Source organism: Carassius gibelio, chromosome A12, assembly GCF_023724105.1.
Source record: "Carassius gibelio isolate Cgi1373 ecotype wild population from Czech Republic chromosome A12, carGib1.2-hapl.c, whole genome shotgun sequence".
NCBI lineage: Eukaryota > Metazoa > Chordata > Actinopteri > Cypriniformes > Cyprinidae > Carassius > Carassius gibelio.
In genome coordinates this window covers 23,576,259-23,594,418 of record NC_068382.1, presented here as the reverse complement: position 1 = coordinate 23,594,418, position 18,160 = coordinate 23,576,259, and the positions used below count along the sequence as shown (strand labels likewise).

Below are 18,160 nucleotides of genomic sequence, written 5' to 3'. Positions count from 1 at the left end.
TCAAAAGTTTAGAATGTTGGCGCGCGCGGTATATAAAGCGATGGAATTCTGTGAAACATTTTGTTGGTTTGTAGTAGTGGTCGAAGACGAGAGTTATTAGCGGTTATCAGTGATGGGACAGCGAAATTCTCGTGTTATTCCGGTAAATGATGGCGCGGTGTACGATCACCATCCCAGTACCGACAAGGCGGAGCAACACTTCCATCCGTGCGATGAGCCGCCTGTCGATGCCGGTGAGGGAGACGCCCAGAGGAGGGAGGAGGAGGAGCGGAGGGAGGCATGGGGTGAGGAGGAGGAGGAGATGAAGAAGAAGAGGAAAAAGAAGTTCTGGAGGCTGCCCTCTTTCCTCAAAGCTGCCAGAAAACACCTCAAGGTGATCCGACCGAGTCAGACTGAGGTGCAGCTTATTGAGCCACCATCGCCAGCCAGCAGCGCTGATGGTAAATGATATGAATGTGCTTTCCTTCAAATTATTTAATGTCCCCTTGAAAATAGCCATGTCAAAATGCGTCAAATGCAATCATTTCTTTTTTAATAGATGACATTATGTGCCGCTATGAGCTCGGTGATCGTCTGGGGGTAGGCGGGTTTGGCGTCGTTCATGAAGCGAGTCGTGTGGAGGATGGCCTTAAGGTCAGTACAAATAAATGAGAACTTATGCAACTGTTTTTTCTCATCCTTTTCACATCCTTTCCACAGTCTTCAGGTTTAATGAGTGGAATTGTATGACCTCTACACACATGTGAACTGTTTTACTTCTGTTTTGTTGTTTAGGTGGCATTGAAAGATGTCATGAAGACCCATGACATGGAATATCTAACTATTGTAAGGCATCTCACTCACTATTTTCATTTAAAACATCTCAGATTAGCTTTAATTGCAGACTATAAATGTTTTTTTTACTTAACAAACCATTTTAAAACTGTTTGTCTTCTAGCCTGGTCATCCAAACTCCGTACCAGTGGAGATCGCCCTTACACTCTTGGCCAACAAGGGACCCAGCGCACCAGAGATTATAAAGCTGCTGGACTGGCAGGACCAACGGGACAACTATGTCATGGTCCTCGAGTGTCCGTCACCGTGTGAGAACTTAGTCAGTTTCTTGGAGGGCCACGGAGGAAGACTCGAGGAAGGTTTAGTTCGGCACATCATGCGGCAGGCAACGCGGGCGGCTCACACATGTTGTCGCCGTGGGGTATTCCATGGAGACATAAAGTTGGAAAACTTCATTGTGAGCAAGGACACCTTGCAGGTCAAGTTGATCGACTTTGGGTGTGGGGACCTCATGAGAAAGTCTGCCTACACGACATTGTATGGTATGTTTTATCCCTCAAAGCTGACAGAGGAAACGCTTTGGTAATGCGAACCTGCATACGAGATGAAATCTCTTTCCTCCAGGCACCATGGAGTACTACCCTCCTAAGTACAGGGTCAAGGGCAAGTACCATGAGAAGTCTGCAATGTCGTGGTCTCTTGGGGTCATCTTGTTCACAATGCTGTGCGGCCGTTTTCCAACTGACAATGACCTGCAGAAGACCGAACTAAACCTTTGGTCAGAGCCTGGACTGTCAAAGGGTGAGCTCTTCATCACCTAAAAAGAAGTCTGATTCCAATCATCATACAAATGCTCTTTCAGATTTGATCTCACTGCTGAATAGTGCAGATGTAAAGGCTTCAGGTCATAATGAGATGTTGCGTCCATGTTTCTGCACAGACTGCTGCAGTTTGATCTGTAGTCTGCTCCAGCATAAAACTAAGCGACGGCTCGGTCTGGGGAAGATCCTTCAACACGACTGGTTTCAGGTACTGAGCCTGAGATCAGCCACATTTGCTTTAGTAGTGTGATGTATTTAGGCTAATGCTTTGTTTGGTGTGTTGTTTCAGGTCTCCATATAAGTCGTGGCGAAAAGGAGCTTCGACCCCAGACATTTCCCAGTCTCCTGTCAGCTTTGCATCTTGACGGCTGGCAGGAAGACTGTTCATTCCTCTGTGAATCCTCTGCATCTTGCGGAGCCGGCAGGCCATGGTTGCATCTTATGCTATGGCCTGAAGCAGCAGTACTTGCCATATCTGCCGTTACTGTTTGCTTGGGGATGTGTATATATGTATATCATTTTTTTCTCAGAGCCTGCATGGTCTAAAGGTTAGATCTTCATTTAAAAATAATAAAAAAGACCTCTTATTCCAATCACAGTGCATTTGTTCTTCCAGAGTAGACCTCACATCTAAATAGCGCAAATGTAAAAGCTTCAGGTCATAATCAGATGTCTCTCCCATGTTTCTGCACAGAATGCTGCTGAACCAGAGGTTCCTGCCATGGACAGCTTAAAGGCATGTAATGGGCTTCCTCGTCTCAGAGCTCCACTGCCCTGGTTCCTCAGCGGTTCCTCTCATGGCTACCCACGAGTCCAAGGTTTGATGTCCCAGAGGTTCCTTTTACGGTGCTCCAGGTCTCTCAGTTTTGCTGCTCTGGTACCAGAACTTCCTGTAGTGGCTACCTGGTCTTCAACTCCTTGTCATGACTGCACGCTCTCAAAAGTTGACCTGGATAGTGAGGTCCCTGCAAAGTCAGCTGGGTCCCAGAGGTTCTAGCACTGGCCACTCAGAGAGGTTCATGCCACGGTCCAGTCTCAGATGTTCTTCTCATGGCTGTCTCAGGTGCACTGCTCCATGTGATAGATGCCCCGGGTCCCAGATGTTTCTGTAATAGCTGCATCTGCTCTTTAAATACTTTTCTCATGTCAGAAAGGAAGAAAAACAGCTTGCATTTTAAACTGGAAAGATTAAAAGGTCTACTTATCACCTGTGGTTTTATGTCATTTTCTACTTCTTGTATTTTTATTGTGACAGCATCCGTCACTATTTTTCATAGTTAAAATGTTCATGTCCTCCAGAAGGTGGAGATAGAGAAGCATCTCTGTGCACCTCCACCAGCCCCGTAATATACTTTAATCAGCTTTATCACATTGTGAATGATATGCACATGATGTAAGCTAATAACATAATCAGCCATAATTTCGTTCAGGTATTTTATTGTTATCCAAAATAAAGGCCAATAAACTCTTTTTCCAGCTATAATCCAGCTAAAATTGTACTTGTATGGATATGTGTACACAGAGGAAAGCCATATTACTATTAGTGCAGCCGGGAGGCCGTGCCACATTAGACAACATAACTATACATTACTATAAAAGTGTCAACTTTTAATATCATCGAAAAGTTCTTTATTTCCTGTATTTTAATTTAAAAAATGAAACTTTCTTAAATTCTAGATCCATTGCACACAAACTGAAGTATGTCAAGAGTATTTTGTTTTAATTCTGATGGTTATGACTTATGGCTTAGGAAAATTCAAAATTCAATATCTAAAAAAAATATATATATTTTCTCAACGAACAATCAAAAAGAGATTTACAAAACAGAAATGTTCAAGATCTCCAAAGCAGGTTTAATTATGCACCCAATATTTGGCTGAGGCTCCTTTTGCATGAACTACTGCTTCAATGCGGTGTGGCATGGAGGTGATCAGTCTGTGGCACTTCTGATGGTCTTATTGAAGCCCAGGTTTCTTTGATAACGGCCTTCAGCTCCTCTGTATTGTTTTCAGATGTTACTTATCTTCATCTTCACAATACGTCAGATTCTCTGTGAGGTTCAGGTCAGGTGAGTTGGCTGGCCAATCAAGCACAGTAATATCATGGTCAGAAAACCACTTGGAATTGGTTTTGGTACTGTGGGCAGGTGCGAAATGAAATCAGCATCTCCATAAAGCTTGTCAGCAGATGGAAGCATAAAGTGCTCCAAAATCTCCTGGTAGATGGCTGCATTGACTTTGGACTTGATAAAACACAATGGACCAACACCAGATGTCACGGCAGCCAAATCATGACTGACTTCAGAATCTTCACACTGGACTTCAAGCAGCTTGGATTCTGTGCCTCCCCAGTCTTCCTCCAGACTCCAGACCTTGATTTCCAAATGAAATTCTAAATTTACTTTCATCCGAAAAGAGGACTTTGGACCATTGAGCAACAGTCCAGTTCTTTTTCTCCTTAGTCCAGGTAAGATGCTTCTGATGTGGTTTCTGTTTCAGAAGTGGCTTAGTAGCTCTTTTTCCTGAAGATGTTTGAGTGTGGTGACTCTTGATGCACTGACATCGGCTTCAGTCCATTCCTTGTGAAGCTCTCCCAAGACCATGAATCTGCTTTTCCTGACATTCCTCCCAAGGTTGTGGTCATCCCTGTTGCTTGTGCACCATTTTTTACCACACTTTTTCCTTCCAGTCAACTTTCTATGAACATATTTTGATACAGCACTCTGTGAATAGACAGGCCTTTCAGCAATGACCTTCTGTGGTCTACCCTCCTTGTGGAGGATGTTGATGATTGTCTTGTGGACATTCCCAAGTCAGTAGTCTTTCCCATAATTGTGGTTCCATGTTCCAAGTTCTAAATTAGCCCAAGAGGTACCTGGTATTTATACTCAAAATTAATCAAACTAATCAAGCTCTAAATGGAATCTTCAAATTTTTTGAGATACTGATTTGTTTAATTTCCTAAGCTGTAAGTAACCATCCAAAAAAAAAAAAAAAGAAATATATAAAATATTTCAGTTTGTGTGTAATGAATGAATATAGAATATAAGAAAGTTAGCTTTTTTGAATTAAATTATGAAAAATGAAGACCTTTTCCATGATATTCAAATTTTTTTGAGATGCACCTGTACTATCTACAGTTTTGTCAAGTCCGTGGTTTTCCTGTGAAATTGGGCCACATTATCTCTGTTGCCGCAGACTGTTTTTCATGTCCATGCCGTGGGTTTAAGTCACCCCAATAATGTGTATTTTTGCCCTCATGAAACGTGGTTAGTTTGGGCTAGTTTTGAGTAGCAACTGGGTGGGTTTTGTTGTGAACATCTGGCAACCCTTTCCGTCAAGCAGGTACGTTATTATTACTAACATAGCGGACTCATCAAAAATACATTGGAATCATGTATTAAAGAGAAAATAATCACTTTATCCGATGTTTAAGTGAATAAAATATCCTTGACAGGCTTACTGGAGTTCCTCAACTATGGTGACTATGGTATCTCTCACAGGACTTCAACCCCGTGTGTGTGTGTGTGTGTGTTTAGGTGATGTAAAAGAGCAAAGCAGGCATTTGGACCAAAGCACTGTGAGGTAAGGGAGGGGGATAATAAACATCTTTCTAAAGTTAAATTACATTTTTGCCCTGTTTGTGTTTTTTTACTGATACAATTATTTAAAGTATAAGACATTGTTAGCCTATTTACAATACACAGCGTGTTTATTTATAATAATTTTTCTGGGGGACAACCCTCAAATGGGGGATGGGGTTTGGGGGGCCTGTACCCCCGGATTTACGTCCATAACAGATTATTTTTCTAGCATTATTTTTTTTTTTAATTTCTAGTAACTTCTGAGTGAAAATTGTTTCTAAACCATTTTTTTCCAGTATACATGAAATGCTAAAACTTACAATACAATCAATGGTTTCTGATTTTATTAGATTAGGAGATTCTTTAATTTATTATTATTATTTTCTAGTGGTAATATTATGCGCTCAGACTGTTTCAACTATTATCTGATCACACACAGGCGTTTTTACTGACATGGCTCAAGAGTGACATTGCCAGTGTTAATAGTCCTACTGTTCACACAAAAAGCCCAGATACGAAGCTGTTTCAGTACATGCTGAGTGGTCTGTTGGGTAAACTGAATCACACGATATCTCGTTTTTTTATTAAAACACTACCTACACTCAAATACACCTCGTTTTTAAGTTACAATGTAAACAAGCATATAGACATGTTTTATTCCCGTGCCCATGTCAAGGTTTTAGGTTGGTGGTGAGATCTCGGTTGTATTTTTTTAATATTTCCCCATATATCTGTACTTTTATTACAGTGACGGAGAAAGTGTCACTGTCTCAAACTAAGCGATATATATCATATCACAGTGAGATATATTTTTTTATTTATTTATTTATTAAACATTCATTCAAAATAACATATGCCAAGTAAAAGAGCCAGGGGTTCAAGGATGACCAAACAATAACAAATCAAATAGGAAAGAGTAGAAAAATAAATAAATAAGAAAAAAAAATACAAAAAGCTAAAATAAAAAAATGAATAAGAAAACAAATTACACAACCAAAACCTTCCTCTTCCCTCAAAACCATAAGATAATAGTCAGATATAAATTATACAAAAACACCAAAAAGTGATTATACATTCAATGTTTTAGTTACAGGAGGTAGATAAAGATTTTATATACATTTTGATATCTTCTAGAAAGAAAGAGAAGTGGGGCGTCACTTCCATAACCTTACATTTGTGGATCAAATATTTTGCAAGCAAAATAATTAAGTTGCAGTGAAAGTAAACATTTCCATATTGCTTCTCAAAAGTGAAAATTCCAAACAAAACATCCTTAAAGAAAAGCTCAACAGTGAGAGATCAGTATCAAAGATCATGATAAAGTAATGTCTCCATCTTCTGGTCAGACTTTAGAAACACATGAGATAACATACTGTCCTATCCTTACCCTATTTATGAGTTCATTTAATATAGTTTTAAATAAATCTTTATTATTATTAAATGTATTATTTTAGTCTTTAAGCATAACATGTTTACTATTTACCTAACTGAATTAAACAAAAAATACATTTTAATTGTTTTACATTATAAATGGAGTAGACTATTTAATTGCAGGTAGTCAGGGCAACTTAAGAACAGTTTTTCTTCACTTTGTTTCTTTGTCCTCTTCTTTTTCATTTATTTGTTTACTCTTATTTTTTTTATTTTTTTTCAAGAGAAATATTCACTGTAAATAGTGGCAACCAGTCTACTTTATCACACATTTTGGAAAATGTTATGCATGACTACTCAACATCTCATCCAGCATTGTGCCCATGTCAAGGTTTTAGGTTGGTGGTGAGATCTCGGTTGTATTTTTTTAATATTTCCCCATATATCTGTACTTTTATTACAGTGACGGAGAAAGTGTCACTGTCTCAAACTAAGCGATATATATCATATCACAGTGAGATATATTTTTTTATTTATTTATTTATTAAACATTCATTCAAAATAACATATGCCAAGTAAAAGAGCCAGGGGTTCAAGGATGACCAAACAATAACAAATCAAATAGGAAAGAGTAGAAAAATAAATAAATAAGAAAAAAAAATACAAAAAGCTAAAATAAAAAAATGAATAAGAAAACAAATTACACAACGAAAACCTTCCTCTTCCCTCAAAACCATAAGATAATAGTCAGATATAAATTATACAAAAACACCAAAAAGTGATTATACATTCAATGTTTTAGTTACAGGAGGTAGATAAAGATTTTATATACATTTTGATATCTTCTAGAAAGAAAGAGAAGTGGGGCGTCACTTCCATAACCTTACATTTGTGGATCAAATATTTTGCAAGCAAAATAATTAAGTTGCAGTGAAAGTAAACATTTCCATATTGCTTCTCAAAAGTGAAAATTCCAAACAAAACATCCTTAAAGAAAAGCTCAACAGTGAGAGATCAGTATCAAAGATCATGATAAAGTAATGTCTCCATCTTCTGGTCAGACTTTAGAAACACATGAGATAACATACTGTCCTATCCTTACCCTATTTATGAGTTCATTTAATATAGTTTTAAATAAATCTTTATTATTATTAAATGTATTATTTTAGTCTTTAAGCATAACATGTTTACTATTTACCTAACTGAATTAAACAAAAAATACATTTTAATTGTTTTACATTATAAATGGAGTAGACTATTTAATTGCAGGTAGTCAGGGCAACTTAAGAACAGTTTTTCTTCACTTTGTTTCTTTGTCCTCTTCTTTTTCATTTATTTGTTTACTCTTATTTTTTTATTTTTTTATTTTTTTTCAAGAGAAATATTCACTGTAAATAGTGGCAACCAGTCTACTTTATCACACATTTTGGAAAATGTTATGCATGACTACTCAACATCTCATCCAGCAAAAGTAAAAAATAATTTCTAAACAAATCTTGTAATTTCCAATAACAGCATGATTTTTCATCATGATTGGGGCCAGAAAAATAAATAATAACGATTCAAATATTTTTTAACAAAATATATTTAATATGGAATTGTACGCGCACACACACACACACACACGCACGCACACACACACACACACACAGTCATATGGGTTTATCTAACTTAATTTAACTTAACTTTATTTTACATATCTGAAGTCATTACCATCGCGACGGTATCCATTATTATGACGCCATAGAGCGCATTTCAAAAGTTTAGAATGTTGGCGCGCGCGGTATATAAAGCGATGGAATTCTGTGAAATAATTTGTTGGTTTGTAGTAGTGGTCGAAGACGAGAGTTATTAGCGGTTATCAGTGATGGGACAGCGAAATTCTCGTGTTATTCCGGTAAATGATGGCGCGGTGTACGATCACCATCCCAGTACACCCCCAACACCCGACACCGACAAGGCGGAGCAACACTTCCATCCGTGCGATGAGCCGCCTGTCGATGCCGGTGAGGGAGACGCCCAGAGGAGGGAGGAGGAGGAGCGGAGGGAGGCATGGGGTGAGGAGGAGGAGGAGATGAAGAAGAAGAGGAAAAAGAAGTTCTGGAGGCTGCCCTCTTTCCTCAAAGCTGCCAGAAAACACCTCAAGGTGATCCGACCGAGTCAGACTGAGGTGCAGCTTATTGAGCCACCATCGCCAGCCAGCAGCGCTGATGGTAAATGATATAAATGTGTGACAAAAAAAAAAAAAATTGATATGAGTATCCATGAATTGCATATTTTTTCCTTTGTGCTTTCCTTCAAATTATTTAATGTCCCCTTGAAAATAGCCATGTCAAAATGCGTCAAATGCAATAATTTCTTTGAGCTCGGTGATCGTCTGGGGGTAGGCGGGTTTGGCGTCGTTCATGAAGCGAGTCGTGTGGAGGATGGCCTTAAGGTCAGTACAAATAAATGAGAACTTATGCAACTGTTTTTTCTCATCCTTTTCACATCCTTTCCACAGTCTTCAGGTTTAATGAGTGGAATTGTATGACCTCTACACACATGTGAACTGTTTTACTTATGTTTTGTTGTTTAGGTGGCATTGAAAGACGTCATGAAGACCCATGACATGGAATATCTAACTATTGTAAGACATCTCACTTATTATTTTGATTTAAAACATCTCAGTTAGAGACATTTTTGGTAAAAAAAAAAAAAAAATTAAAACTGTCTGTCTTCTAGCCTGGTCATCCAAACCCCCTCCCAGTGGAGATCGCCCTTACACTCTTGGCCAACAAGGGACCCAGCGCACCAGAGATTATAAAGCTGCTGGACTGGCAGGACCAACGGGACAACTATGTCATGGTCCTCGAGTGTCCGTCACCGTGTGAGAACTTAGTCAGTTTCTTGGAGGGCCACGGAGGAAGAATCGAAGAAGGTTTAGTTCGGCACATCATGCGGCAGGCAACGCGGGCGGCTCGCACATGTTGTCGCCGTGGGGTATTCCATGGAGACATAAAGTTGGAAAACTTCATTGTGAGCAAGGACACCCTGCAGGTCAAGTTGATCGACTTTGGGTGTGGGGACCTCATGAGAAAGTCTGCCTACACGACATTGTATGGTATGTTTTATCCCTCAAAGCTGACAGAGGGAACGCTTTGGTAATGCAAACTTGCATACGAGATGAAATCTCTTTCCTCCAGGCACCATGGAGTACTACCCTCCTGAGTACAGGGTCAAGGGCAAGTACCATGCGAAGTCTGCAATGTCGTGGTCTCTTGGGGTCATCTTGTTCACAATGCTGTGCGGCCGTTTTCCAACTGACAATGACCTGCAGAAGACCGAACTAAACCTTTGGTCAGAGCCTGGACTGTCAAAGGGTGAGCTCTTCATCACATAAAAAGAAGTCTGATTCCAATCATCATACAAATGCTCTTTCAGATTTGATCTCACTACTGAATAGTGCAGATGTAAAGGCTTCAGGTCATAATGAGATGTTGCTTCCATGTTTCTGCACAGACTGCTGCAGTTTGATCTGTAGTCTGCTCCAGCATAAAACTAAGCGACGGCTCGGTCTGGGGAAGATCCTTCAACACGACTGGTTTCAGGTACTGAGCCTGAGATCAGCCACATTTGCTTTAGTAGTGTGATGTATTTAGGCTAATGCTTTGTTTGGTGTGTTGTTTCAGGTCTCCATATAAGTCGTGGCGAAAAGGAGCTTCGACCCCAGACATTTCCCAGTCTCCTGTCAGCTTTGCATCTTGACGGCTGGCAGGAAGACTGTTCATTCCTCTGTGAATCCTCTGCATCTTGCGGAGCCGGCAGGCCATGGTTGCATCTTATGCTATGGCCTGAAGCAGCAGTATTGCGTCTGTCATTACTGCTTGCTTGGGGATGTGAATATATGTATATAGTTTTTTTCTCAGAGCCTGCATGGTCTAAAGGTAAGATCTTCATTTAAATTTGTTCTTCCAGAGTAGACCTCACATCCAAATAGCGCAAATATAAAAGCTTCAGGTCATAATCAGATGTCTTTCCCATGTTTCTGCACAGAATGCTGCTGAACCAGAGGTTCCTGCCATGGACAGCTTAAAGGCATGTAATGGGCTTCCTCGTCTCAGAGTGATAGATGCCCCGGGTCCCAGAAGTTTCTGTAATGGCTGCATCTGCTCTTTAAATACTTTTCTCATGTCAGAAAGGAAGAAAAACAGCTTGCATTTTAAACTGGAAAGATTAAAAGGTCTGCTTATCACCTGTGGTTTTATGTCATTTTCTACATCTTGTATTTTTATTGTGACAGCATCCGTCACTATTTTTCATAGTTAAAATGTTCATGTCCTCCAGAAGGTGGAGATATGATATGAACATGATGTAAGCTAATAACATAATCAGCCATAATTTCGTTCAGGTATTTTATTGTTATCCAAAATAAAGGCCAAACTCTTTTTCCAGCTATAATCCAGCTAAAATTGTACTTGTATGGATATGTGTACACAGAGGAAAGCCATATTACTATTAGTGCAGCCGGGAGGCCGTGCCACATTAGACAACATTACTATACATTACTATAAAAGTGCATTTACATTTTTTTTTTATATCATCAAAGTTCTTTATTTCCTCTAATTTAATTTAAAAAATGAAACTTTCTTAAATTCTAGATCCATTGCACACAAACTGAAGTATGTCAAGAGTATGTCAGAGTTTTAATTCTGATGGTTATGACTTACGGCTTAGGAAAATTCAAAATTCAATATCTAAAAAAAATAATAATATTTTCTAAACGATCAATCAAAAAGAGATTTACAAAACAGAAATGTTCAAGATCTCCAAAGCAGGTTTAATAATGCACCCAATATTTGGTTGGGGCTCCTTTTGCATGAACTACTGCTTCAATGCGGTGTGGCATGGAGGTGATCAGTCTGTGGCACTGCTGATGGTCTTATTGAAGCCCAGGTTTCTTTGATAACTGCCTTCAGCTCCTCTGTATTGTTTTCAGATGTTACTTATCATCCTCTTCACAATTCCTCAGATTCTCTGTGAGGTTCAGGTCAGGTGAGTTGGCTGGCCAATCAAGCACAGTAATATCATGGTCAGAAAACCACTTGGAATTGGTTTTGGTACTGTGGGCAGGTGCGAAATGAAATCAGCATCTCCATAAAGCTTGTCAGCAGATGGAAGCATAAAGTGCTCCAAAATCTTCTGGTAGATGGCTGCATTGACTTTGGACTTGATAAAACACAATGGACCAACACCAGATGTCACGGCAGCCAAATCATGACTGACTTCAGAATCTTCACACTGGACTTCACAGAATGAGCTTGGATTCTGTGCCTCCCCAGTCTTCCTCCAGACTCCAGACCTTGATTTCCAAATGAAATTCTAAATTTACTTTCATCCGAAAAGAGGACTTTGGACCACTGAGCAACAGTCCAGTTCTTTTTCTCCTTATTCCAGGTAAGATGCCTCTGATGTGGTTTCTCTTTCAGAAGTGGCTTAGTAGCTCTTTTTCCTGAAGACGTCTGAGTGTGGTGACTCTTGATGCACTGACATCGGCTTCAGTCCATTCCTTGTGAAGCTCTCCCAAGACCATGAATCTGCTTTTCCTGACATTCCTCCCAAGGTTGTGGTCATCCCTGTTGCTTGTGCACCATTTTTTACCACACTTTTTCCTTCCAGTCAACTTTCTATGAACATATTTTGATACAGCACTCTGTGAATAGACAGGCCTTTCAGCAATGACCTTCTGTGGTCTACCCTCCTTGTGGAGGATGTTGATGATTTTCTTGTGGACATTACCAAGTCAGTAGTCTTTCCCATAATTGTGGTTCCATGTTCCAAGTTCCAAATTAGCCCAAGAGGTACCCGGCATTTATACTCAAAATTAATCAAACTAATCAAGCTCAAAATGGAATCTTCAAATTTTTTGAGATACTGATTTGTTAATTTCCCTAAGCAGTTACCATCCAAAAAAAAAAAAAAAAAAAAAATTGAAATATTTCAGTTTGTGTGTAATGAATGAATATAGAATATAAGAAAGTTAGCTTTTTTGAATTAAATTACGAAAAATGAAGACCTTTTCCATGATATTCTAATTTTTTGAGATGCACCTGTACTATCTACAGTTTTGTCAAGTCCGTGGTTTTCCTGTGAAATTTGGCCACATTATCTCTGTTGCCGCAGACTGTTTTTCATGTCCATGCCGTGGGTTTAAGTCACCCCAATAATGTGTATTTTTGCCCTCATGAAACGTGGTTAGTTTGGGCTAGTTTTGAGTAGCAACTGGGTGGGTTTTGTTTTGAACACCTGGCAACCCTTTCCATCAAGCAGGTAACGTTATTATTACTAACATAGCGGACTCATCAAAAATACATTGGAATCATGTATTAAAGAGAAAATAATCACTTTATCCGATGTTTAAGTGAATAAAATATCCTTGACAGGCTTACTGGAGTTCCTCAACTATGGTGACTATGGTATCTCTCACAGGACTTCAACCTCGTGTGTGTGTGTGTGTGTGTGTGTGTGTGTGTGTTTAGGTGTGTGTGTGTGTGTGTGTTTAGGTGATGTAAAAGAGCAAAGCAGGCATTTGGACCAAAGCACTGTGAGGCAAGGGAGGGGGATAATAAACATCTTTCTAAAGTTAAATTACATTTTTGCCCTGTTTGTGTTTTTTTACTGATACAATTATTTAAAGTATAAGACATTGTTAGCCTATTTACAATACACAGCGTGTTTTTTTATAATAATTTTCTGGGGGACAACCCTCAAATGGGGGATGGGGTTTGGGGGGCCTATACCCCCGGATTTACATCCATAACAGATTCTTTTTCTAGCCTTATTTTTTTTACATTTCTAGTAACTTCTGAGTGAAAATTGTTTCTAAACCATTTTTTTCCAGTATACATGAAATGCTAAAACTTACAATACAACCAATGGTTTCTGATTTTATTAGATTAGGAGATTCTTTAATTTATTATTATTATTTTCTAGTGGTAATATTTTGCGCTCAGACTGTTTCAACTATTATCTGATCACACACAGGCGTTTTTACTGACATGGCTCAAGAGTGACATTGCCAGTGTTAATAGTCCTACTGTTCACACAAAAAGCCCAGATACGAAGCTGTTTCAGTACATGCTGAGTGGTCTGTTGGGTAAACTAAATCTCACGATATGTCTTGTTTTTTTATTAAAACACTACCTACACTCAAATACACCTCGTTTTTAATTTACAATGTAAACAAGCATATAGACATGTTTTATTCCCGTGCCCATGTCAAGGTTTTAGGTTGGTGGTGAGATCTCGGTTGTATTTTTTAATATTTCCCCACATATCTGTACTTTTATTACAGTGACGGAGAAAGTGTGACTGTCTCAAACTAAAGGATAGATATCATATCACAGTGAGATATCTTTTTTTAATTTTTTTTTTTTTATTAAACATTCATTCAAAATATCATAAGCCAAGTTAAAGAGCCAGGAGTTCAAGTATGACCAAACAATTACAAATCAAATAGGAAAGAGTAGAAAAATAAATAAATAAGAAAAAAAAATACAAAAAGCTAAAATAAAAAATGAATAAAAAAACAAATTACACAACCAAAACCTTCCTCTTCCCTCAAAACCATAAGATAATAGTCAGATATAAATTATACAAAAACACCAAAAAGTGATCATACATTCAATGTTTTAGTTACAGGAGGTAGATAAAGATTTTATATACATTTTGATATCTTCTAGAAAGTAAGAGAAGTGGGGCGTGACTTTCATAACCTTACATTTGTGGATCAAATATTTTGCAAGCAAAATAATTAAGTTGCAGTGAAAGTAAACATTTCCATATTGCTTCTCAAAAGTGAAAATTCCAAACAAAACATCCTTAAAGAAAAGCTCAACAGTGAGAGATCAGTATCAAAGATCATGATAAAGTAATGTCTCCATCTTCTGGTCAGACTTTAGAAACACATGAGATAACATACTGTCCTATCCTTACCCTATTTATGAGTTCATTTAATATAGTTTTAAATAAATCTTGATTATTATTAAATGTATTATTTTAGTCTTTAAGCATAATATGTTTACTATTTACCTAACTGAATTAAACAAAAAAATACATTTTCATTGTTTTACATTATAAATGGAGTAGACTATTTAATTGCAGGTAGTCAGGGCAACTTAAGAACAGTTTTTCTTCACTTTTTTCTTTGTCCTCTTCTTTTTCATTTATTTGTTTACTCTTATTTTATTTTATTTTTTCAAGAGAAATATTCACTGTAAATAGTGGCAACCAGTCTACTTTATCACACATTTTGGAAAATGTTATGCATGACTACTCAACATCTCATCCAGCAAAAGTAAAAAATAATTTCTAAACAAATCTTGTAATTTCCAATAACAGCATGATTTTTCATCATGATTGGGGCCAGAACAATAAATAATAACGATTCAAATGTTTTTTAACAAAATATATTTAATATACACCGTCCTATGGGTTTATCTAACTTAATTTAACTTAACTTTATTTGACATATCTGAAGTCATTACCATCGCGACGGTATCCATTATTATGACGCCATAGAGCGCATTTCAAAAGTTTAGAATGTTGGCGCGCGCGGTATATAAAGCGATGGAATTCTGTGAAATAATTTGTTGGTTTGTAGTAGTGGTCGAAGACGAGAGTTATTAGCGGTTATCAGTGATGGGACAGCGAAATTCTCGTGTTATTCCGGTAAATGATGGCGCGGTGTACGATCACCATCCCAGTACACCCCCAACACCCGACACCGACAAGGCGGAGCAACACTTCCATCCGTGCGATGAGCCGCCTGTCGATGCCGGTGAGGGAGACGCCCAGAGGAGGGAGGAGGAGGAGCGGAGGGAGGCATGGGGTGAGGAGGAGGAGGAGATGAAGAAGAAGAGGAAAAAGAAGTTCTGGAGGCTGCCCTCTTTCCTCAAAGCTGCCAGAAAACACCTCAAGGTGATCCGACCGAGTCAGACTGAGGTGCAGCTTATTGAGCCACCATCGCCAGCCAGCAGCGCTGATGGTAAATGATATGAATGTGTGACAAAAAAAAAAAAAAACTTGATATGAGTATCCATGAATTGCATATTTTTTCCTTTGTGCTTTCCTTCAAATTATTTAATGTCCCCTTGAAAATAGCCATGTCAAAATGCGTCAAATGCAATCATTTCTTTTTTAATAGATGATATTATGTGCCGCTATGAGCTCGGTGATCGTCTGGGGGTAGGCGGGTTTGGTGTCGTTCATGAAGCGAGTCGTGTGGAGGATGGCCTTAAGGTCAGTACAAATAAATGAGAACTTATGCAACTGTTTTTTCTCATCCTTTTCACATGCTGTCCACAGTCTTCCGGTTTAATGAGTGGAATTGTATGACCTCTACACACATGTGAACTGTTTTACTTCTGTTTTGTTGTTTAGGTGGCATTGAAAGACGTCATGAAGACCCATGACATGGAATATCTAACTATTGTAAGACATCTCACTCACTATTATCATTTAAAACATCTCAGATTAGCTTTAATTGCAGACTATTAATGTTTTTTTTTTTTTAGTTAACAAACCATTTTAAAACTGTCTGTCTTCTAGCCTGGTCATCCAAACCCCCTCCCAGTGGAGATCGCCCTTACACTCTTGGCCAACAAGGGACCCAGCGCACCAGAGATTATAAAGCTGCTGGACTGGCAGGACCAACGGGACAACTATGTCATGGTCCTCGAGTGTCCGTCACCGTGTGAGAACTTAGTCAGTTTCTTGGAGGGCCACGGAGGAAGAATCGAAGAAGGTTTAGTTCGGCACATCATGCGGCAGGCAACGCGGGCGGCTCGCACATGTTGTCGCCGTGGGGTATTCCATGGAGACATAAAGTTGGAAAACTTCATTGTGAGCAAGGACACCCTGCAGGTCAAGTTGATCGACTTTGGGTGTGGGGACCTCATGAGAAAGTCTGCCTACACGACATTGTATGGTATGTTTTATCCCTCAAAGCTGACAGAGGAAACGCTTTGGTAATGCGAACTTGCATACGAGATGAAATCTCTTTCCTCCAGGCACCATGGAGTACTACCCTCCTGAGTACAGGCTCAAGGGCAAGTACCATGCGAAGTCTGCAATGTCGTGGTCTCTTGGGGTCATCTTGTTCACAATGCTGTGCGGCCGTTTTCCAACTGGCAGTGACCTGCAGAAGACCGAACTAAACCTTTGGTCAGAGCCTGGACTGTCAAAGGGTGAGCTCTTCATCACATAAAAAGAAGTCTGATTCCAATCATCATACAAATGCTCTTTCAGATTTGATCTCACAACTGAATAGTGCAGATGTAAAGGCTTCAGGTCATAATGAGATGTTGCTTCCATGTTTCTGCACAGACTGCTGCAGTTTGATCTGTAGTCTGCTCCAGCATAAAACTAAGCGACGGCTCGGTCTGGGGAAGATCCTTCAACACGACTGGTTTCAGGTACTGAGCCTGAGATCAGCCACATTTGCTTTAGTAGTGTGATGTATTTAGGCTAATGCTTTGTTTGGTGTGTTGTTTCAGGTCTCCATATAAGTCGTGGGGAAAAGGAGCTTCGACCCCAGACATTTCCCAGTCTCCTGTCAGCTTTGCATCTTGACGGCTGGCAGGAAGACTGTTCATTCCTCTGTGAATCCTCTGCATCTTGCGGAGCCGGCAGGCCATGGTTGCATCTTATGCTATGGCCCGAAGCAGCAGTATTGCGTCTGCCGTTACTGTTTGCTTGGGGATGTGTATATATGTATATCATGTTTTTCTCAGAGCCTGCATGGTCTAAAGGTTAGATCTTCATTTAAAAATAATAAAAAATACATCTTATTCCAATCACAGTGCATTTGTTCTTCCAGAGTAGACCTCACATCTAAATAGCGCAAATGTAAAAGCTTCAGATCATAATCAGATGTCTTTCCCATGTTTCTGCACAGAATGCTGCTGAACCAGAGGTTCCTGCCATGGACAGCTTAAAGGCATGTAATGGGCTTCCTCGTCTCAGAGCTCCACTGCCCTGGTTCCTCAGCGGTTCCTCTCATGGCTACCCACAAGTCCAAGGTTTGATGTCCCAGAGGTTCCTTCTACGGTGCTCCAGGTCTCTCAGTCTTGCTGCTCTGGTTCCAGAACTTCCTGTAGTGGCTACCTGGTCTTCAACTCCTTGTCATGACTGCACACTCTCAAAAGTTGCCCTGGATAGTGAGGTCCCTGCAAAGTCAGCTGGGTCCCAGAGGTTCTAGCACTGGCCACTCAGAGAGGTTCATGGCACGGTCCAGTCTCAGATGTTCTTCTCATGGCTGTCTCAGTTGCACTGCTCCATGTGATATATGCCCCTGGTCCCAGAAGTTTCTGTAATAGCTGCATCTGCTCTTTAAATACTTTTCTCATGTCAGAAAGGAAGAAAAACAGCTTGCATTTTAAACTGGAAAGATTAAAAGGTCTACTTATCACCTGTGGTTTTATGTCATTTTCTACATCTATTTTTATTGTGACTGCACCCGTCACTATTTTTCACAGTTGTACAGTTTAATATACTTTAATCAGCTTTATCACATTGTGAATCATATGCAGATGATGTAAGCTAATAACATAATCAGTCATAATTTCGTTCA

At 39.3% G+C, this 18,160-nt stretch overlaps 2 protein-coding genes across 4 annotated transcripts; both read left to right on the top strand.

The window, feature by feature from the left end:
* Positions 1-269: 269 nt before the first annotated feature.
* Positions 270-17,259, top strand: LOC128025505 (serine/threonine-protein kinase pim-2-like). Of its 3 annotated transcripts, none has more exons than XM_052611931.1 (7): positions 270-440; positions 539-633; positions 9,128-9,178; positions 9,274-9,652; positions 9,735-9,911; positions 16,915-17,003; positions 17,085-17,259. In XM_052611931.1, the coding sequence occupies exons 1-7, from the start codon at positions 302-304 to the stop codon at positions 17,094-17,096; spliced, it is 942 nt and encodes a 313-aa protein (XP_052467891.1). In that variant the 5' UTR covers positions 270-301; the 3' UTR covers positions 17,097-17,259. The 3 variants fall into 3 exon arrangements, with proteins under 3 accessions (XP_052467891.1, XP_052467892.1, XP_052467893.1); XM_052611932.1 differs by lacking the exon at positions 16,915-17,003 and adding an exon at positions 10,051-10,139; XM_052611933.1 differs by lacking the exons at positions 9,128-9,178; positions 9,274-9,652; positions 9,735-9,911; positions 16,915-17,003 and adding exons at positions 775-825; positions 938-1,316; positions 1,399-1,575; positions 10,051-10,139.
* LOC128025506 (serine/threonine-protein kinase pim-2-like) lies at positions 15,187-16,625 on the top strand. The gene is made up of 4 exons (XM_052611934.1): positions 15,187-15,574; positions 15,734-15,828; positions 15,970-16,020; positions 16,138-16,625. Exons 1-4 carry the CDS (start codon positions 15,229-15,231, stop codon positions 16,558-16,560), a joined length of 915 nt encoding a protein of 304 aa, XP_052467894.1. The 5' UTR covers positions 15,187-15,228; the 3' UTR covers positions 16,561-16,625.
* Positions 17,260-18,160: the final 901 nt, after the last annotated feature.

Excerpts from the sequence above, each read along its gene's own strand:
- LOC128025505 (XM_052611931.1), top strand. The coding sequence starts at position 302 with ATGAAGAAGAAGAGGAAAAAGAAGTTCTGGAGGCTGCCCTCTTTCCTC. Across the intron at positions 441-538 it reads GCCAGCCAGCAGCGCTGATG|ATGACATTATGTGCCGCTAT; the intron begins GTAAATGATATG and ends CTTTTTTAATAG. Across the intron at positions 634-9,127 it reads GTGTGGAGGATGGCCTTAAG|GTGGCATTGAAAGACGTCAT; the intron begins GTCAGTACAAAT and ends TTTGTTGTTTAG.
- LOC128025506 (XM_052611934.1), top strand. The coding sequence starts at position 15,229 with ATGGGACAGCGAAATTCTCGTGTTATTCCGGTAAATGATGGCGCGGTG. Across the intron at positions 15,575-15,733 it reads GCCAGCCAGCAGCGCTGATG|ATGATATTATGTGCCGCTAT; the intron begins GTAAATGATATG and ends CTTTTTTAATAG. Across the intron at positions 15,829-15,969 it reads GTGTGGAGGATGGCCTTAAG|GTGGCATTGAAAGACGTCAT; the intron begins GTCAGTACAAAT and ends TTTGTTGTTTAG.